Source organism: Aotus nancymaae, unplaced genomic scaffold (genome assembly GCF_030222135.1).
Source record: "Aotus nancymaae isolate 86718 unplaced genomic scaffold, 86718_ANA_hifiasm-v0.15.2.pri h1tg000250l, whole genome shotgun sequence".
In the NCBI taxonomy this organism is placed as follows: Eukaryota; Metazoa; Chordata; class Mammalia; order Primates; family Aotidae; genus Aotus; species Aotus nancymaae.
Genome location: NW_026988665.1, coordinates 2359285 through 2381661, shown reverse-complemented (window position 1 = coordinate 2381661; position 22377 = coordinate 2359285). Strand labels below are relative to the sequence as shown.

The window sequence follows — 22377 nt, the reverse complement described above, 5'->3', positions numbered from 1 at the left end:
ACTCACCATCACTTCCAACTTCCGTAACAGGAAAATGAGCTGGCGGCACATCCTTGGCACATGCCACCTACATCAGCCCACCCACGGCAGAGCCAGACTGGGACCGTGCACTCTATCTGAACGAGGGAGGGGTGAGGGGCATCCCACCCAAGACCTCCAACTCGGGGCCAATCTAGCTTAATGCTGGCATCAGGAGTTTTGCCCCAGTCGGCACCTGCTGAATGCAGGGACCCTGGAATGAAAGGAGGCGCTTTGGCTGTGCAGACCTGCTCCACTCTCCTCTGTTTCCACAGCGCAGGAGAACACCAGCTTCCATTTCTAATGCCGTTATTTAAAAATCAAGTTTTTTTGGCTATAACGTGCCTAACGTGCTTGGCTTTCTCTCAGTCACCATTTAACATCTTACTCTGCAATGCTAGGGTCCTATTTAAGACCAAATTCGCAGCCACCAGGTGTCTTTACAAACTAACCCAGGTTGGTCGGGTGCAGTGGCTCATGCCTGTAATCCCAGCATTCTGTGGGAGGCCGAGGCAGGTGGATCACTTGAGGTCAGGAGTTCAAAGCAAGCCTGGCCAACATGGTGAAACCCCATCTCTACTAAAATGCAAAAATTAGCCAGGCGTGGTGGCGGCACCTGTAATCCCAGCTACTCAGGAGGCCGAGGCAGAAGAACTGCTTGAACCTGGGAGGCAGAGGTTGCAGTGAGCCGAGATCACACCACTGCACTACAGCCTGGCAGAGTGAGACTGTGTCTCAAAAAAAAAAAAAAAAACCCAAACAAAAAATTGACCAGGTTCCTTTCTGCGGGGAGCCGCCCTTAGCTGGGGTCAGGCCAGGCCAACTGCTGACAAGGGCAGCGTCAGTCTGTCGAGGGCCAGTGCCCGCCAGAGACCTCGTGTGTGCTTTGTAGGTGAGGCTGCCCAAGCTCTATCAAAGGCTCTTGTTTCAAACCTACATTTCAATGAGCAACATTTCGGGAAACGTGACATTAAAAAAATAAAACCTAAACTCCAAGTTTCCATTCTCAGAAACTTACAGGAATTCATAGCTCAATGGTAAAATGTTTGTCTGTTTTACATGCTGCCAACTTGTTCCCTGCTCATATTTTCTTTCTTTTTTTTTCTGAGACAGTCTTGCTCTGTTGCCCAGGTTGGAGTGGAGTGGCATGATCTCAGCTCACTGCAACCTCTGCCTCCCAGGTTCAAGTGATTCTCCAGCCTCAGCCTCCCGAGTAGCTGGGATTACAGGCACCCGCCACCACACCCAGCTAATTTTTGTATTTTTAGTAGTGAAAAGGTTTCACCATGTTGGCCAGGCTTATCATGAACTCCTGACCTCAGATAATCTGCCTGACTTGACCTCCCAAAGTGCTGGGATTACAGGCGTGAGCCACCGCACCCGGCCTCCCTGCTCATGTTTTCAATGGCCCATTTCCGTGTTTTAGACACACCACAACTTTACCTACTCTGCTGGTCAGAGCCCCTGTCTGGGCTTTTGCCAGCTCGGGCTCACGACAGTCTGCTTCCCACTGTGTTCTGTGGTTTTCGACTGTGAGCTCAGATGCCTGATTCATTTATCGGCGGGAATTCTTTGAGGCTGGCTTGAAGAGGAGCTGCGTTGGCCTCTGCCAGCCACCTGAGGGCACTGCTTGAACCAAGCCTCACAGGCACTGCTGCTCCTGGGTGGCATCTTCTCATTTCCCTTCCCTACCCTCACCCTCTAGAGCCTCTTCTTCTCCAGGGACCCAAGTGGTCACTCCTCTGTCCACTCACGATAAAGGCCAAAGTCCTGGGTCGCCCACCCAGCTGCCCCTGTGGCACGCGTGGCCTGTGAGCCACCAGCAGAGGGGGCTCTCCAGCAGCCACAGCTCGGAGACGTGGCCCACCACGGTTTATATCCCACGTGATGGAGTGGGTTGTTCACAGCAAAGGGAGCAGCTAACTCCACACGCGATTCCCACTCTTGCTTGTAAAAATAATGCTGAGCTGATCTTCCCCAAACACAAACCTCCGAATGATGGGTGACTGCTTATGAAGAGAGGCCGGACAGGAACATGGCAGGGCCACACATTTCCTGTGTGATTTCCAGAGAGCAGGGTCCGTGTCTACCTTACATCCCAGGATCAGCAGACCCCATGACAGCAACCCTGGGCTTTAATTACTTTTAACATCTTCGATATTGACAGAGAAAACGTCGTGTGTTTCCTTGATCACCTGTGGTCAAGCTGTCCTCACCTATAAATTATTACAGTCTTATTTCCTCAGTCATTCACACCCGTGCTCAGCTTCTCAGTCCCAGCAGCTACCAAAAGCCCTCGCATAGGAGCTCTTTAATCCAAAGTGTGAGTTGTTTGGATCTCTTCTGGGTTTTAGGTGCTACACTTTTCCCGTGTGTTTTTTTGCATTTAATTTGTAAAGTAAAAAAATCTGAGAAGTCCGTGTGGCTGAGTCTGAAGACCCTCTGGTCCTCACCGCCAAGTTTTGCTCCAGAGATCTGCACGGCTTCTAGGTTTATTTTTATTTATTTATTTGAGACGTAGTCTCACTCTGTCACCCAGGGGCACAATGTCAGCTCACTGTAACCCTCACCTCCCGGGTTCAAGCAATTCTCCTGCGTCAGACTCCTGAGTAGCTGGGATTACGGGCACACAGCACCATGCCCAGCTAATTTTTCTATTTGTAGTGGAGAAGGGGTTTCACCATGTTGGCCAGGTGGATCTCGAACTCCTGGCTTTAAGCGATCCACCCACCTTGGCCTCCCAAAGTTTTGGGATTACAGGCGTGAGCCACCTCGTCTGGCCGTTTTTTTTAACCTCAATCCACCTGCAGTTTACAGTGATGGGAGCCACAGCCTGGATTTCTGCTCACCTCCCCCCTCCCCACCCCGTTCTGGGGCGGATAATTAACCAATCGCCTCCTCAGGATTTACTGGGGGATCCCCTCCGTCCTCCTTTATGGGAAGTGCTCGGCCCCGGGGGCCCAGCGCCAGCTCCGACCCAGCAGCTCTGACCCACTGAGTGGGCTTCCCTGTCCCCCAGCACAGTCCCTCACGGGGAGGAGGCAGCCCCTCCTCACCTCCTCCTCCAGAACCTCGCTGGCTCTCTCCCTTTGGCTCCCCCATGGAGCACTTCCTTCTCATGGCCCAAGGACAGTCATTTCAAGTCCACACAAAGACCCAGGCAGGGAGCCCCAGTCCCGAGCGACTGACACTCACTCTTTCATCCTCAGCTCACCAATAAAGAGCATGGAAAAGTCCTCCTAGGTGCTTGTTGCCCTTTAAGTCTTGCTGATTCACACAAAACCAAGCGCTTCCCTCCTGAAATGCCCCTTTTAAGTGACAGTAGAGGTGATCTGAGCGGTCCTGAAATTAACACGCAGTGAGCGCTACATGGAGCAGCTCTGAGGTCTGGGCAGAGAACATCACTGGCAGGAGGGGAGATCAGAGCCCGGGCACAATTAGTGGGGAACGGGGCGGGGTGAACCACAGGGCAGTTGCCCTCCCTGCTGCAGGCTTTTGCCCCATCTTGCCTCGGCCTCTGTGTTTGTGAAACTGGCTTGTCCATGCGCCCGGGAGGGCTGCGGTGGGTCCACCTGCCACCCGCTTCTCCAGTGTCCAGAAGAAGGAAAAGCTTCTGCTCCTGGTGGTGGAGAGGGTCACTTATGGTCTGCACCAGCCATCAGCAGAACAGACTTTTCTCCTAAAAGCTGCTCGGTCAAAGGCCAGCACCCAGCGCTGCCTGGAGCCCTGGCCCGTGTCACTGGGTGGGCACATGCAACGGAAGGAGGGTGAGTGGTTCCTCTGTGAGCCTGGGAACAATGCTGCGTGCAGCTCCCAGAGGTTGTGGGGGAAGGAGCGTGGCGCTGTGGCACCGTGATGGGTAATGTCACCTAGAGAACCGGGGACGTACTGCTTCCAGGTGTGTCTGAGGGCGCCACCAGGAGACTGACATTTCAGTCAGTGGACTGGGACAGCGAGACCCACCCTCAGTGTGGGTGGGCACCGTCCAGTCGGCTGCCAATGCGGCCGAGACGAAGCAGGAGCAGGCGGAAGCGGGTGGGAGGAGCGGCTTGCTGGGTCTCTGGCTTTCATCGTCCTCCCAGGCTGGATGCTTCCTGCCGTTCATCCTGCCCTTGGACATCAGACTACAGGTTCTTCGGCCTCTGGACTCTGGGACTTACGCCAGTGGTTTGCTGGGGCATTCTGGGGCCTGCAGTGTTGACTTCCCTGCTTTTGAGGCTTTTGGAATCAGAATGAGCCACCACTGACTTCCTTCTTCTCCAGTCTGCCAGACGGCCTATCATGGGGCTTTGCCTTGTGAGCACGAGGGCCAATTCTCCCTAATAAACTCCTTTCACGTACACCCATCCTATCGCTTCTGTCCCTCTAATAAAGATGCCTTCGCTTCGGACTTCTAGCCCCCAACTGTGGGACAGCAAGTTTCTGTGGTTTAAGCCGCCAGTTATTGGTGCTCTGTTCTGCAGCCCTGGAAAGCTCACACTGTGTGTCCTCAGAGAAGGCGGCCAGGGTGGGCTGGGGGTACCGACAGGATCTCTGTGCTGCAACCCTCCCTGGTACCATTCTCCACAGACACCCCCAATGTGGCCACCTCCAGCCACACTCTCCTGAGTGCCAGCCTGGGCCAGCCTGCCTGTTCACCCACAACCACCTGCCCTAAGCACACAGCCACCTAGGCTCTCCACATCCTGGTGTCCCCAACCTCATCCTCAGGGCCTCCCAGACACTGGCTGAACTCTCCCGTGCCTGCCACATTCTTGGTACTCCTGGCATCTCCTCTGCACCAACCTCCCAGGCAGTATGATCAGATGCCTCCTTCTCCAGGAAGTTCTCTGGGCTCTCCAGGCAATGCCTAGGTCTTCCCAGCACTGGCCTGCTCATCTTCTGGAGTCTAGTTCCCTCCACACCCGTCTTCAGTCACTCAGGAGCTCGTCCTGCATCTCTGCCTGGGTCAGCCCGAAGAGGGATGGGAGTCCAGGGAGTCCAGACCCATTCTTGCCACATGATGGGGACCGCAGAAACAGTGGGCAGGAGTGGCTCACATGCACAGAACTGCCTGATGGTCTAGAGGGCTGACCACGGGAGCAGAAACAGGGGCAGGTGACCTGGGGGCACTCCAGGAGACGGAGGGGCCAGATGCCCAGCAGAGGTTGACATGTGAGACCACGTGGCAGGTGGGCGTGGAACGCAAAGGTAGCCCCGGGGCCACCACTCCTGACAACCGGGCAGCCTCTGGGAGGCTCTCTCGCAGTGACACATGTCCGTGAATGCTCCTGCCACTAAGCATAGGGAGGGTGGGGTGGAGACAGAGGAAGCAGTCGGGCTGGGACTGAACCAGCACGCAGTGGCCTCAGTGCCTCATTGGGCTGGAGACGGCTGGGTTGGCAGCCACGTGTCATGGGGACAGACTGCAGGAGGCACAGGGCTGACTGGGAGGTGGCATGTGAGGGGCTGTGGGGTGCTCTGTGTGGAATCCCACAGTGGGGACAGGCCCTGTACACTTCCATGCACCCCCAAATTACTCCTTGTGTGGGACAAACTCCAGGGCCACCAAGGCACCCCAGACACCTCCCCTTCCACTGTGAAATAGAACAATTACAAAAGCATCTGAATCACCCATTTTGTAGGAACTAGAAAAGCATCATAAACAGGAACAAGGGACGTAATCTAAGCGTCCTATGTAAAGGGCCCCTGTGGGCGGCCAGTAGAAAGACAGAGGGCCAAGCAGGGATGGGGGCTGAAGGAGCTTCCGGGGCTCCCGGACACTCTTGCCACCGACATGAAACCCTGTGTGCAGCCAGGAACACGTATCTGGCGCTTCATGTGGAATGTGGCCACCCTACTCTGGATGCAGGCAGACTGGGGCCTCAGGCCAGCGAGCCAGCTCTGAGCCCTGCTAAGAGTCACATAGCCTGGCAGACACAGACGCCATTCACTGGGCAGCCTCCATGCAGGGAAAGGCCCAGAGAGCACTTCCCGCCTCAGACAGCCCTAGCCAAGGCCCCATCCTGCACCAGAGAAAGCATTTCTGTAACTCTGCCCTCAGGCACCGAAAAGAGCTCAGCCTGGGCTCAGCAGGACGTGCCTCCCCTCCTCTCTCTCTGCTTTTAAAAGTAACAAAAGGCCCCTTGAGGGACCAGTCCCGAGGGGCACTCACCCTGTTAAAGCGCTTGGCTTGGAAGAGATGGCCGTTGGCACGGTACAGTTTTCTCCATCTTCTGGCTCCTCGGCGGTAGATAGATTCTGGAAAGGATAGGAGAAAGGCATAAAGAAACAGGTGGCGGCCACAAGCCCACACAGGGTGCAGCTGGGACAGGCCACTGCTGTCCAGGTGATGGGGGCCGCAGCATCCTCCCAGGCTGGGAAGGCAGGGCTGGAATGGCGGCCTCTCTCTGCCTCCCCTCACATGATCCTCACAGTGTCATGGCCTCAGCAGCTGCAGACGGTGGCCCAGGTGAGGATGGAGCTGGAGTCCTTCCGGCGGCTCACTGACTGAGGAACCGTGAAGTCGCCCCAGGCTAGCACAGGCCGGCCCGTCTGCCCTCCCCCTGTTTTCCTCTCCACCCTACTTCTCCCCAGGCGGCCCCATGAAAAACAGGCCTTTTTTCCACACAGGGACAGTTCAAATGGGCCTCGATATTTACACATGACTGTCAGAGGAGAGAGAGTGGACGGCACGCTGGGGCCTGAGCCAGCCTAAGACACAGAGCGCCGCTGAGTTCAGCAACTCGCCAGACACAGGCGGCGCGAGGCCCGGGCTCCCCAGTCGAGTTTCCTTTAACCTAATAAATCTCAGGGCAGGAGAGCCAAGCCCACCGCGCACTCATTTCCATTCGCGAGTTACCGGAAGCATCACCTTTCTAACTCGCATCTGACAGTCGGCCCACGTGGACGGCGCTGCTTACGGAAAATGCTGGCAGCAAGCCGTAGCCAGAAGGCTGCTCCTGTCCCTCCTCGTAACCGGGTCTCCCTTCGCACCTCCGAAACACTTTGAAGCGAACGTGTGTGCAAACAGAATCTTCCGAAACACAACATACAACGGGAAGCTTTGTGCTTTTATAAAATCCCATCATAAAAGCGACTTTCATGACCCGAATGAGAGTGCCGCGAACACACTGAAGTGTAAACTCTAACGGAATGTTTTTAAAACAAGAGAATGACTAGCTCTGGCTGGAACGGCTGGAATCGGGTCACACGGAGGGGAAACCTGCTCCTCTTCCTCTAAACGGGAGGCTCAGTGCAAAACCCAGCAGTCAGGGGTCCTCGGGAGCGCGGGGTCCCGACGCCCTGAGCACAGCGCGGGACTGACACAGGCCTGGCGACACAGGCGCGGCTCGCAGAGACTCGAGGGCAGCCTGGGCCGTGCGGCCTGCGCCCCTTCCGCCCTCCACCCTCCCGGGCGCCAGGCCTGGGCTCCACACGAGGCGCAGCCCGGGAGCGGCCACTTTCGGCCCCGGTGGCCCTCAGCCCTGAGGAGGTCGGGTGAGCCCCCACGTGGCTCTGCCCACGAAAACGGGGCCCGCGTCTTGCCCTGACCAGCCCACAGTAGGTCCCGGCTCCACGAGTCCGCAGGCCTGACCGTCCCCTCGGGGGGCGCCCGTGCCCCTCCAACCGTCTCCGAAAAGAGAGAAAAGCGGGTGGAGCGGAGGAGACAGAGGCGCTATGGGCCACAGAAGCGAGGGCGCACAGCCGGGGGCGGAGCCGAAGGCGGGACGCACAGCCGGGGAGGTGGAGCCGAGGGTCGGACGCACAGCTGGGGGCGGAGCCTAGAGTGGGACGCACAGCCGGGGGGCGGAGCCCAGGGCTGGATGCACAGCCGGGGAGGTGGAGCCGAGGGCCGGACGCACAGCCGGGGAGGTGGAGCCGAGGGCCGGACGCACAGCCGGGGGCGGAGCCGAGAGTGGGACGCACAGCCGGGGAGGTGGAGCCGAGGGCCGGACGCACAGCCGGGGAGGTGGAGCCGAGGGCCGGACGCACAGCCGGGGGCGGAGCCGAGAGTGGGACGCACAGCCGGGGGCAGAGCCGAAGGCGGGACGCAGAGCCGGGGGCGGAGCCCAGGGCTGGATGCACAGCCGGGAGGCGGAACCAAGGGCTGGATGCAAAGCCGGGGGCGGAGCCGAGGGTGGGACGCAAGCCAGGGGGCGGAGCCCAGGGCCGGACGCACAGCCGGGGAGGTGGAGCCGAGGGCCGGACGCACAGCCGGGGGCGGAGCCGAGAGTGGGACGCACAGCCGGGGGCAGAGCCGAAGGCGGGACGCAGAGCCGGGGGCGGAGCCCAGGGCTGGATGCACAGCCGGGAGGCGGAACCAAGGGCTGGATGCAAAGCCGGGGGCGGAGCCGAGGGTGGGACGCAAGCCAGGGGGCGGAGCCCAGGGCCGGATGCACAGCCGGGGAGGTGGAGCCGAGGGCCGGACGCACAGCCGCGAGGCGGAACCAAGGGCTGGACGCAAAGCCGGGGGTGGGATGCACAGCTGGGGGCAGAGCCGAGAGTCGAACACGCAGCTGGGGGCGGAGCCAAGGACCGAACGCACAGCTCGGGGACGAAGCCGAGGGCTGGACACACAGCCGGGGGGTGGAGCCCGGGGCAGATGCACAGCCGGGGAGGTACCAAGGGGCGGGAGCATAGCCAAGGGGCGGAGCTGAGGGTCGGACGCACAGCTCTGGACCTAGCAGGCCGGATGGGGACACGTGGGACCCACCCCCAGTGCACCTGGGAAAGTCTGAAAATGCGCCAACTGGACACCCTTCAGGTTTAATCAGTAAAGAGACTCGATGTCCTAGTAGATGCGAGGCTCATCAGGCAGCCCCCAGCAGGGTGAACAAACGCTCCCAGGGGACACAGCACACAGCCCGGTGTCCCCAGTCTCCGCCGGGACGAACTCAAGTGTCCCCATCCCTTCCTGTCCGGGGGCCCACGTGTCTCCGTCCCGGCTCGTCCGGGGGCCCACGTGTCTCCATCCTGGCTCATGGGCCCCGCTGCGCTGTGAATTCCTCAGACTCCCCTCGCTTTCTGGCTGTGACAGTTCTGAGTGCAGGCTGGGTGTCTGCAGGACGCTCCTCCGTTGGGACTGGCCTGATGTTTGTCTCAAGGCGAGACTGCTCTCAGAGCCTCCTTAGCTTCTGAATCAAAGCAGCACCTTCCTTGAAAAATCCACATTCCTACTTTTTTAGGGGATTCTGCAACTGCCAAAACAAGCAACCACGAACCCCCTCCCCTCCAACTTTCTAACTTCAGACAACTGACTAGAAGTTTCCCCAAGTACAGGGAGCCTGGACACACTGGCTGGCAGTCACTCTGCCTTTCTGGGCCTGCTGATGGGGACGCTGGGGGGACCTGGCAGCCCCTGCCCCTCAAAGGTCACAGTCGCATCTTCAGCGTTTGGGTTTCTGTCCAGAAAGTGACAGGCCTATTCCTGACCTAAGCAACAGTCGGCGCTGTGAAAAGAAGAAGGGCACGTGGGCACGGAGCCCATCTGGGGAGCACACTCTGAATGGCCCCTGGCCCCCAGGTCCCACTGCAAGGAGGCTGTGGGCCCAGCACTGCGAAGCCACCTGGCCACCTCTGCGGAAAAGGGTCCCAAAAGCCCCTCCAGGGGTGTCTCTGGACACAGCCTGGGGTCTCCCACAATGCCCCCCACACAGTGGATGGCACAGCCGCGTGGGTCAGGCTGAACGCTGGCTGTGGCAGGAGGGACCTGGGTCCAGAGTCAGAGCTGGCTCGATGTCACATGCCCACTAGGGACCCCATTCTGCCACCTCCCTGGGTGCCAGGCTCCACTGAGGCAAGCAGGGAACAAAATTGTGGAGAACACAAGGGCCGCTACCCCTCTTTCAGCCTTAACTCTGACAGTCTCAAGGGGCTCTGTGCGTTCCTTTGAGATTCTATAATTAGGAGGCCACAGGAATTCTGAGGAGCTCAGTTTCCATGGCAATCTCGCGCCTTGCATGCTGACAAGACGTAGAAAACACATTTTAACACGCTAAGCTTGGAGCAGCAGGCTGGGACAGGTGACAGCCCTGGGGTGTGGGGACAGTGAGGGAGGGGCCGCGTCCCCAGGAGCAGATCAGGGGGCACTTGAGGCCTCCCTGTTCCCTGGACACGGCCCTGCTACATGGCGTGACCAGCACAGCCCAAAGCAACGCCACAGGACAGGCCTGCGGTGCCCAGACAGGGGCAAGTCAGCAGCCAAGTGACATGCAGACAGCCAAGTGCCTCCTATGGTGGCCCAGGTCAGTGACCAGGAAGACAGGCTAGTGAGGTGCCCTTGGGACCCGGGGTCCCCAGAAGCCGGGGTGCAGCTGTCACCAAGGGTGCGGGTAAAACGGGCACTGCCACCTCCAGACTCTGCGTCTTCCCTGGGCAGCGACTTCCACTGGATTCTGAGCTCCAGGAGCGCGGGGCCACCTGCCTTCCTCTCCAGGTCTCTGCAGCACAGTCAGCTGCCGGCATGTCCAGGGCAAATCGAGACATGAGAGTAGCAGCGACCGCAAATGCATGTCCAGAGCTACGGTGTCCCGGCGCTGCCCACGGCCCAGATGCTGGAGTTTGCGGTTTGGGGTGGGACTCCTCACTTTGCCTGGCTCAGCCTGGTTGGCCATCAGTCCACAAACTGACCTGCACCCTCTATGGTGGGCACTGGGCCACCCTGGCAGGGGACTGTCAGGAACAGCAGGGCACACGGACGCAGAGTCCTAAAAAGCCACCAAAAGCCGCAGGAAAACGCCATTCGCCTATTTACTGGTGCGGAGCCCCCGAGCCTTGGCTACCCCTGCATCAGGGTTCCCGCCGCCTTTCCGGCCGGAGCGCCCCCGGCAGAGCTGCCTGAACATCAGTCCTTCCTTCCTTCTGCACTGGAGAGCACCAGCCACGCAGGCACTGTCAGAGGGGCTGAGGGCAGTGGGAGACAGGACGTGGGGTGGTGGGATGGGCCAGTAGGACCAGAGGGTGAAGAGACACAGGGAGGAGCACCCGAGGACCTGGGTGGCCCCAGAGCGGGGGCGGGGCGGTGGAGGTGCAGCCCCTGCGAGGGACCCGCCCGGATGGCAAGCCTGCAACTCAAACTTCCCATTTCTAACCAGGATCTACTTCCCAGCTGAAAATGCAATTGAGAACATGCTATACTTTTAACGGGGACTGAAGAATAACAAAGCCACGGAAGCAGATGTAGAAAAAGGTTTCCGGCACCGCTGTAGTGGGGATTGGATGGCTGCCTGGGGCACAGGGTCTGTTTCAGGGACGGGCAGCCACCGCCCAGGCCCCCACAGAGGTGACCACTTCCCACTTCCTATAGCCACTAAGCGCAACCACACAGCACAGAAGAGCTTGAGAGACAGAAGAGGCACAGCCGAGGCGTGAGTCGGGCGAGCGGGGAGCAGAGCTCTGCTGACTTCTGTCCTCTCACGTCCAGGCACATGGGACACCCAGACCCCTGGGAACAGGCAGAGCCCGCCCTGTGGGGGCCAGGGCCATGTGGTGTGGCACAATGGGTATCACGGTGTCGGTGATACAGGGGACAGACAGGTGGATGTGGGGCCGAGGAGGGATGGGCGGGCGTGTCCCTGGGACAATGCAGCAGCAGGGGGGCTCCTCAGGTGGTGGCGGCCCTCGGGGAGGTGACCCCAGGTGAGGGGCAGGCGGCAAGCCTGGGCCAGTCTCACAGTCCAAGCCTCAGGTCCCCTTGTGGTGGAGCTGGGCGATGCCATTCCCCAGCCATGGGCCGTGGTCACAGCGTGCAGCTGCCCCCACGGGTAGCTCTGACACCCAAGGCCCTGCGCTTGCTCATCTGGGGTCTAAGCCAATCAGACGAGCGCATTCCCTGGTGATGTCGTGGGCCCAGGGAGGCCAGATGACCGAGACATACAATCAGCCTGGAGGGGGCAGGGGGCGGGCAGGGTCCCCACACCAGGGAGGCCAGGGAATGAGCTGGGCTACCCATCAGCAGCACATGGACACATGGCAGATCAGCTGCCCATCACCTGTAGCCAAACAACCTGTGGGTAGCATCCGCCTGGGCCACTACCCCGGCCAGGCAGCCCCCGCAGCCCAGGCCAGCAGACCAGCCCTCCGAGGCCACCAATGCCAGCAGACCTTGGTTTTTGAACTGGACATTTTAAAAGTCTATAAAACAGAGCCTGCTCACTGAGGAAGTTTCCCGTGGAGGAAGCAGACAGGCCTTGGCAGCCGGGTCTCTGGTGCGTGCTGCCAGCAGGGGCAGGAGCCACAACGGGAGAGTGCTGGGTGCTGTGTGAGAGGCCGCGCAGGACCCCTAGGTGACGCTGCCCCAGGCAGCCTTGGACAGAGTGATGGGGCGGCAGCCTTCAGGATGGGGCCACGTGCTCCGGCCCTGGCAGTCCCACTTGTGGGAACTCAGCTGCCCGACGCCCTCCCACAGTGGCCAACATGGACACCTGGGACAGGAACTGCGCTCCGTGGAAGGACAAAGAAGTGGTACCTGTTGGCAAGAAGCAGTCAACGGCTCCTTCCAAGGAGCAAATCCCCGCGTGGATGGGAGGACGTCCTGGCTCGGACGCGTGAGCCCCCGAGCGACAGCCGCTAAGACATGGACTGCCCGAAGGGCCCTGAGCAAATTTGATGGGGAAACCTGGTGCTGCCCTCTGCCCAGGCTCTAGCTTCCTTCGAGTAATCGGGCCCACCTGCCAAGGAAGGTGGGGGGCACCACAGAGGCCTCCGAGTTTTCCTGGGCTCTCTGGGAGCGTGTCAAAGGTCACAGGGACCCATGGTCACTCTGCATCTTGTGGCCAGCCCAGGGCCCCCCTTCTCCCTCCTCAGGGGAGCAGGGCTGGGACAAGGGCCACAGCGTCCAGTTCCCAAGAAGCCAGGCCCCCCCACGGTGTCCCCCGTCCTCAGACGCTGTCAGCAGCTGTGCAGGAAAGTGCCCCGAGAGATGTTTGCGGAAGGAATTACATCCCAACAGTTTGGCCTCACAGTCGGTTCTGCTGAAAACACCCTAATTTGCTGTAATATAAATCAAGGTTTTGTGAAATGACTGAGAGCCTGGCCGGTATTTTCCGTTTCCGTGGAAAGATGTATGCCAACTTCCAAGCAGTCAGCTGCAAATAAATTCACACCAAATACCGCCCCTTTCTATGGAAGACTTTTTTTTCCTGGATTCACTAACACAAACAAGACACTCCAACGCCAACAGGAAGCTGCTCCGAGCTCCTCACCGCGGAGCTCCGTGACCCCACCCGAAAACAGACCCGAAGGGCCTGGCACACAGCCACACCGGCAAGGCCGCGGCGCCCAGGACGTGGCCAGGGACGCCACGCACCCGGTGGGAGTCCCACCCTCCTCCCACGAGCAATCCGCAAGAGCCGGAAAATGTGCAAAACCGTCTTGGAGGCATCTGAAGAGGAGGCGGCTCCAGAGAGACGCAGCACTGGGCTCCGCGCCTGCTGACCCTCCGGAGGCCACACAGAAAGCCGGGCCGGCCATCCCACTGGACACAAAAACCAAAACCAGGGTTCAGGGCCACCAAGACAATCAAGACCCACGACTGCTCAGTCGGCTCGGCCGCCATGCAAACTACCACAGATCGGGCGGCTGCAGTGACAGGCATTTACTTCCTCACGTTTCTGAGGCTGGAGTCAGGATGAGGGCACCTGCAGGGCTGGTTTCTCCTCACCGGCTGGCGGCCACACACTCACCATGCTCTCACGTGGTGGGGAGAGCACAGGCACAGCCTCTCATGCGTCTCATCCTCTCATCTTAGAAGAGTAGGATTTATCCTACCACAAGGGCTCTACCCCGTGACCCTACCTACCTACTGCTGTGATCCTAACTACCACCATGACCCTAACTAACTACCACCGTGATCCTAACTACCACCATGACCCTAACTAACTACCACTGTGATCCTAACTACCACCATGACCCTAACTACCACTGTGATCCTAACTACCGCCATGACCCTAACTACTGCCATGACCCTAGCTACCGCTGTGACCCTAACTACCACCATGACCCTAACTACCGCCATGACCCTAACTACCGCCATGACCCTAACTACCGCCGTGACCCTAACTACCACCGTGATCCTAACTACCGCCGTGATCCTAACTACCGTCGTGACCCTAACTAACTACCACCGTGATCCTAACTACCGCCATGACCCTAACTACCGCCATGACCCTAACTAACTACCACCATGATCCTACCGCCATGACCCTAACTACCGCCATGACCCTAACTACCGCCATGACCCTAACTACCGCCATGATCCTAACTACCACCGTGATCCTAACTACCGTCGTGACCCTAACTACCACCGTGACCCTAACTACCACCGTGACCCTAACTAACTACCACCATGATCCTAACTACCGCCATGACCCTAACTACCACCATGACCCTACCGCCATGACCCTAACTACTGCCATGACCCTAACTACCGCCGTGATCCTAACTACCATCGTGACCCTAACTAACTACCACCGTGATCCTAACTACCGCCATGACCCTAACTAACTACCACCGTGATCCTAACTACCGTCATGACCCTAACTACCGCCGTGACCCTAACTACCGCCGTGACCCTAGCTAACTACCGCCATGACCCTAGCTAACTACCGCCGTGACCTTAACTACCGCCGTGACCCTAACTACCGCCGTGACCCAACCTACTGCTGTGACCCTAACTACCGCCATGACCCTAACTACCGCCGTGAGCCTACCGCCGTGACCGTAACTACCACTGTGACCCTAGCTAACTACCACCGTGACCCTAACTACCGCCGTGACCCTAACTACCGCCGTGATCCTAACTACCGCCGTGACCCTAACTACCGCCGTGACCCTAACTAACTACCGCCGTGACCCTAACTACCACCGTGACTCTAACTACTGCCGTGACCCTAGCTAACTAACACCGTGACCCAAGCTAACTACCGCCGTGACCCAAACTACCGCCGTGACCCTAGCTAACTACCGCCGTGACCCTAACTACCGCCATGACCCTACCTACCGCCGTGACCCTACCTACCGCCGTGACCCTACCTACCACCGTGATCCTAACTACTGCCATGACCCTAACTAACTACCACCATGATCCTAACTACCCCCGTGACCCTAACTACCACCGTGATCCTAACTACCGCCATGACCCTAACTACCGCCGTGACTCAAGCTAACCACCGTCGTGACCCTAACTACCACCATGACCCTAACTACCACCGTGATTCTAACTACCACCATGACCCTAACTACCACTGTGATCCTAACTACGGCCGTGACCCTAACTACCACCATGACCCTAGCTAACTACCACGGTGACCCTAACTCACTACCACGGTGACCCTAACTACTGTCGTGACCCTAACTACCACCGTGACCCTAACTACCGCCGTGATCCTAACTACCACCGTGACCCTAACTACCGCCGTGACCCTAACTACCGCCGTGACTCTAACTACCACCGTGACCCTACCTACCACTGTGATCCTAACTACCGCCATGACCCTAGCTAACTACCACGGTGACCCTAACTCACTACCACGGTGACCCTAACTACCGTCGTGACCCTAACTACCACCGTGACCCTAACTACCGCCGTGATCCTAACTACCACCGTGACCCTAACTACCGCCGTGACCCTAACTACCGCCGTGACTCTAACTACCACCGTGACCCTACCTACCACTGTGATCCTAACTACCGCTGTGACCCTAACTACCACCGTGACCCTAGCTAACTACCGCCGTGACCCTACCTACCGCCGTGACCCTACCTACCGCCGTGACCCTACCTACCGCCGTGACCCTAACTACCGCCGTGATCCTAACTACCGCCATGACCCTAACTACCGCCATGACCCTAACTACCGCCGTGACTCAAGCTAACCACCGCCGTGACCCTAACTACCACCATGACCCTAACTACCACCATCATTCTAACTACCACCATGACCCTAACTACCACTGTGATCCTAACTACCACTGTGACCCTAACTACCACCATGACCCTAGCTAACTACCACGGTGACCCTAACTACCGCCGTGACCCTAACTACCACCGTGATCCTAACTACCGCCGTGACCCTAACTACCGCCTTGACCCTATCTACCACTGTAATCCTAACTACCACCGTGACCCTAACTACCACCGTGACTCTAACTACCGCCGTGACCCTATCTACCACTGTAATCCTAACTACCACTGTGACCCTAACTACCGCCGTGACCCTAGCTAACTACCACCATGACTCTACCGCCATGACCCAAACTACCACCATGACCCTAATTACCTACTGCTGTGATCCTACCGCCATGACCCTAACTACCGCCGTGACCGTAACTACCACAATGACCATAACTATCACCATGACCCTAACTACCTACCGCCATGACCCTAACTACCGCTGTGACCCTAACTACCACCATGACCCTAACTAACTACTGCTATAATGCTAACTACTGCCGTGACCCTAACTACCATAACCCTAACTAGTACATGAACTTAACTACCACCATGACCCTAACTAACTACTGCCATGACCCTAACTACCTTCCAAAGGCTTCGTCTCCAAATACCATCATGCTGAGGGGTTAGGGCTTACACATATGGATTCAGGGGAGACACTCAGTACATAACATTCTGCCCGGGACCCCGGAAGTGCACGCCCTGCTCGGTTACGCTGGCCCACAGCCAGGGAGGAACTTGGCCTCAGGAGGAATGGGCCTCCAGGCTCCCCCACACCTGGTTCAGATGCCACACTGGGTGAAGTTAAGGCTTCTGGGGCCGCTGGGATGTAATGAACATATTTTGCATGTGAGAAGGACACAGGATAGACATCCCCACCCCAGAAGCAAGAACCAGGATGCCGGTGCAGTGGCTCAAGCCTGTAATGCCAGCACTTTGGGAGGCTGGGGCAAGCAGGATCACCTGAGGTCAGAAATCCCCAATCCCAAGTGCTGGGATTACATACCTGTGTATCATCAGAAGTTCGAGACCAGCCTGGCCAACATGGCAAAAACTCCATCTCTAACAAAAATGTAAAAGTTAGCTGGGCATGGTGGTGTGAGCCTGTAATCCCAGTTACTTAGGAGGCTGAGGCAGGAACACTGCTTGAACCCAGAAGGTGGAGGTCGCAGTGAGCCAAGATGGCGTCACTTCACTCCAGCCATCCTGGGCAGAAAAAAAGAATCAAATGGAAATTCTAAAAGTAAAAAACAAAGTGATTGAAATTAATAATTTAAAGGGTAGATTTAAGAGTAGATTGGGTGAAATAAGAGATGTCAGTAGAAAAAAATCCAGATTGAAGCACACAGCGGGAAAAAACCAAGACGGAAGAAATCCAGAAAAAAGAGCACATTAGACTTGCAGGTGTGTGAGACGGTGTGAGGCGTGGGGGTCCAAGGGGACACAGAACAGGATGATATTTGAAAAGTCAAGGGCTGGCACTTGGGAGGCCCAGGCGGGTGTATCATCAGGAGTTTGAGACCAGCCTGGCCGACGTGGCGAAACCCTAGCTCTACCATAAATATAAAGCGAATTAGCTGTTCATGGTGGCGGGCGCCTGTAATCCCAGCTACTTGGGAGGCTGAGGCAGGAGAATCACCTGAATCCGGGAGGCAGAAGTTGCAGTGGGCCGAGATTGCACCATTGCACTCCAGCCTGGACCACAACAGCAAAACTCTGTCTCAAAAAACAAGAAAAGTCAAGGGCTGATATTTTCCAAAAGAGACAAAAGGCATCATCTCCCTGACTTGAAAAGCTCTATAAACCTCCATTAGGAGAAGTTCTCCTCTCCTTCACAAGGCTGCTGTTGTGATGAAGACATTTTTAACAGGAGTCAGAGAAAACAGAGGCTGCCTTCCAGGGCAGCAGTGAGGCTGGAAGGAATGACGGACACCCCATGACAACGTGAAACCTGCGAGGGGAACCCCCTGCCTACCCAGAACTCCACCCCGCGTGGAGAACACCCTCCAGAAAGAAGACCAAAGACATTTTCCAGACAAACAAAAAACAGATAGATAGCTGTCAGCAAGCCTGTACTGAAAGGAATACTAAAGGGAGTACTTCAGGCGGGAGGAAGAGCGTCTCCACGTAAGCTCCGTCCTGCAGAAAACCTAGAGTGCCTACAAGGGTAGCCCGGGGGTCAATGTGAAGGACCGCTGTTTAAGACAACACTTGGTTTGTGGGTCTGAAATACATGTAGAATTTACGGGCATAATAATAACAGCACAAACAATACAGAAAGAAGAATTAGGCCAGGCGAGGTGGCTCATGCCTATAATCCCAGCACTTTGGGAGGCCAAGGCGGACAGATCACTTGAGGCCAGGAGTTTGATACCAACCTGGTGAATATGGTGAAACCCTGCCTCTAAATACAAAAAATAGTTGGGCATGGTGATGGGCACCTGTAATCCCAACTACTTGGGAGGCTGAGGCAGGAGAATCACTTGAACATGAGAGGTGGAGGTTGCAGTGAGCCACGGTAGTGCCACTGCACTCTAGCCTGGGCAAGAGCAAAACTCCAACTCAAAAATAAAATAAAACAAAATAAAAAAAATTAAACCGCTGTAAGGTTTTGAAGGAAATGGTAAAAGTATTAATTGAAGCTGCGTTCTAAGAATGTGACTCCTAATTTCTAAGGTAGCCATTAAAATCACATGAAGAGAAGTATGACTTAACAAAGTGGAATAAAAACACTTGATTAAACCAAAAGAAGGCGAGAGAGAGGAACAAAGGAAAGAACAGACAGGACAAGTAAGACCGACAGCAAGATGACAGGGCTGCAGCGTAACGCACCAGCCTGACATCAGATGTAAACGGACTCCATCATCTAAAACACAGCCATTTTCAGACTAGATTAAAAATACCTAACTTCTGCTTATAAGGGCCGTTTCTAAAATATAGAGAAAAGAAAGTAAAAGGATGAAAAAACAGCATACAAACACTAAGTCCCCTTCTTCCCCCCTCTCAACTCCCCCCACAGCTGGTTAATGACAATAACACTTTTCACCTAAAAGAGCAACATTTCATGATGATAAAAGCATCAATCAAAAGGAAAATATGGCTGGGCACTGTGACTCACGCCTGTGATCCCAGGACTCTGGGAGGCTGAGGCAGGCGGATCACCTAAGGTCAGGAGTTCAAGACCAGCCTGGCCAACATGGTGAAACCCCATCTCTGTCAAAAATTAGGCCGGGCGCAGTGGCTCAAGCCTGTAATCCCAGCACTTTGGGAGGCCGAGGTGGGTGGATCACGAGGTCAAGAGATCGAGACCATCCTGGTCAACATGGTGAAACCCCGTCTCCACTAACACAAAAAATTAGCTGGGCATGGTGGCGCGTGCCTGTAATCCCAGCTACTCGGGAGGCTGAGGCAGGAGAATTGCCTGAACCCAGGAGGCGGAGGTTGCGGTGAGCCGAGATCGCGCCATTGCACTCCGGCCTGGGTAACAAGAGCAAAACTCCGCCTCAAAAAAAAAAAAACAAAAAAAAAACAAAAATTAGTCGGCGTGGTGGTGGGCGCCTGTAATCCCAGCACTTTGGGAGGCCGAGGCGGGTGGATCATGAGGTCAAGAGATCAAGACCATCCTGGTCAACATGGTGAAACCCTGTCTCTACTAATACAAAAAATTAGCTGGGCATGGTGGCGCGTGCCTGTAATCCCAGCTACTCGGGAGGCTGAGGCAGGAGAATTGCCTGAACCCAGGAGGCAGAAGTTGCGGTGAGCCGAGATCGCGCCATTGCACTCCAGCCTGGGTAACAAGAGTGAAACTTCGCCTCAAAAAAAAAAAAAAAATACAAAAATTAGTCGGCGTGGTGGTGGACGCCTGTAATCCCAGCTACTTGGGAGGCTGAGGCGGGAGAATCACTGGAACCCGGGAGGCAGAGGTTGCAGTGAGCCAAGATAACGCCACTGCACTCCAGCCTGGGCGACAGAGTGAGACTCAATCAAAAAAAAAAAAAAAAGGAAATAAGCAAATCTGTCTCATAAATACAGCTGCAAAAACAACAAACAAAATAACAGCAAATGGAATCAAGCAAAATCTAAAAAGGCCAAACAAGGAGCTAAAGGAATGTCATCGGTCTACCGCTAAAAGTGAATCCACAGAATTCGCCGTATTAACAGAATAAAGGAGAAACGTTCTGTCACGTCAACAGATGAAGGAAAACAAGCATTTGAAAAAATTCAACACCATTCATGATAACAACTTTCAACTAGGAATAAAACAGAACCTCTTTCATTTGCTGGTGGAGCGTCACAAAGGAAAAAAAGCATTTCCGCAAACAGCACCCTTAATGGAATTCTTAAAGCTTTTCCCTGAGATCAGGCCCAAGAGGATGCGGCTGTCACCACTTCTGTCCCACACTGTTTTGGAAGGATCAACAGTGCCCAGGGTAACAAGGCAACAGCTGAAGGAAAGGTAGGAACAAACAGCTGGTCGCTGGCGAGATGGCAGCACACAGAGGGCTCCGGAGCAACCACGGAGAAGCCACGAGGACCGGTGCAGGCAGCACACAGAGGGCTCCGGAGCAACCACGGAGAAGCCACGAGGACCGGTGCAGGCAGCACACAGAGGGCTCCGGAGCAACCACGGAGAAGCCACGAGGACCGGTGCAGGCAGCACACAGAGGGCTCCGGAGCAACCACGGAGAAGCCACGAGGACCGGTGCAGGCAGCACACAGAGGGCTCCGGAGCAACCACGGAGAAGCCACGAGGACCGGTGCAGGCAGCACACAGAGGGCTCCGGAGCAACCACGGAGAAGCCACGAGGACCGGTGCAGGCAGCACACAGAGGGCTCCGGAGCAACCACGGAGAAGCCACGAGGACCGGTGCAGGCAGCACACAGAGGGCTCCGGAGCAACCACGGAGAAGCCACGAGGACCGGTGCAGGCAGCACACAGAGGGCTCCGGAGTAACCACGGAGAAGCCACGAGGACCGGCGCAGGCCAAGACCAACCAGCTAATCGCATTCTCCACACACCGCTATCTACAAAAACATTGAAAACCGAACTGTGAAAGTAATACTGCTTAAAATAGCATAAACATTGAAATATCAGGGAATCATCTGAACGAAAATATTATTTAAAGAATTTAAGGCCAGGTGCAGTGGCTCACGCCTGTAATCCCAGCACTTTGGGAAGCTGAGGCAGGAGGATCACTTGAGCCCAGGAGTTCAAAACCAGCCTGGGCAACATAGGGAGACCCCGTCCCTATAAAAAAATACAAAAATAGCTGGGCATGGTGGTGCACACCTGTAGCCCAGCTACTTGGGAGTCTGAGGTGGGAGGATTGCTTGAGCCCAGGAGATCAAGGCTGCAGCGAACCATGATCACACCACTGCACTCCAGCCTGGACAAGAGATCCTGTCGCGCGGCCCCCAAAAAAAGGTCAAACAAAGGCCTAAAGATATGTTCATGGATTGGAAACCTCAGTACTGTAAAGATGCCAATTTCCCAGGCTGATGTGTAAATCCAATTGCAATCTAAGTGTCTTACTGGGCTTTTGAAAATAAAGAAGCCCATTGTAAATGGCTTATTAATCAACAAGCCCATTTGCATGGAAATGTAAAAAGCCAACAACGACCAAAACGGTCTTGAAAAATAAAAACCCCAAGTCAAAGGCTCACAACACAAGTCACCAATGGTGATTACAAAGCGGAAGAAATCAGAACGGCACGACTCGGGGGCAAAACACAAAGGGGACAGATGAGTCCAGAAAGAGGCCCCCCACAGCCAGGACCCAAAGGCCCTAATTACAAAGTCAGCTTTCACTTTCTGTACATCAGAAGACACCATCCATGGAGAGGAGGGCGAGCTGTGGAGTGACGGAAGGTGTCTGCATCACAAGTAATCAAAGCCTTTGTCCCTAAAACACACACACCCCCCACGAACAAACAAACAAAGACGAGCGGCCCGTGACATTTTTCAACACCCAAATTGTGAAACAGGCAGAAGACGGGAACAGGCAGCTTTGTGAAGCAGGGTCCTCCATCCCCCGGGAAACTTGGAGAAGCAGCTCACCTCAGCCTTGAGGAGGCCACAGCCGGGAGGCTTTCAGGCCTGGTCCCTGTGCTGGAAGGGGTGGGTCCAGGAATTCCCACACACCCGACTGTGCCATCAACACAGATCCAGCCTTTGTCTCAGTTTCCCAGTGCACAGCCCCCCTGACCCTAGGAATCCTGGAGTGTGGTGAGAGCGTCTTTTTGCATGCTAATGAGATGACGGGGCACTGGGAGCCCCCAGACAGCTCTGGGACGCAAGGTCTTTAGCAAGACGCAGAATGCTTAGCAGGTCGGAACATTCTGTCCCACAGCCCAGGGTCCAGAGAGGAGACAGGAGAGCCCAAGTTAGTTACCACGGGCAGGCTGTTTACTCAATCGTGCCTGTGG

At 56.3% G+C, this 22377-nt stretch overlaps 1 protein-coding gene across 6 annotated transcripts in view; it reads right to left on the bottom strand.

Moving 5' to 3' along the window:
* Positions 1-22377, bottom strand: part of PRKCZ (protein kinase C zeta) — a 131646-nt gene that overhangs the window by 44796 nt on the left and 64473 nt on the right. For all 6 annotated transcript variants that reach the window (XM_064371952.1, XM_064371955.1, XM_064371954.1 and 3 more), the window contains one exon: positions 6173-6258. In XM_064371952.1, the coding sequence (XP_064228022.1) occupies positions 6173-6258 (86 nt within the window). The remainder of the gene's footprint in view (positions 1-6172; positions 6259-22377) is intronic.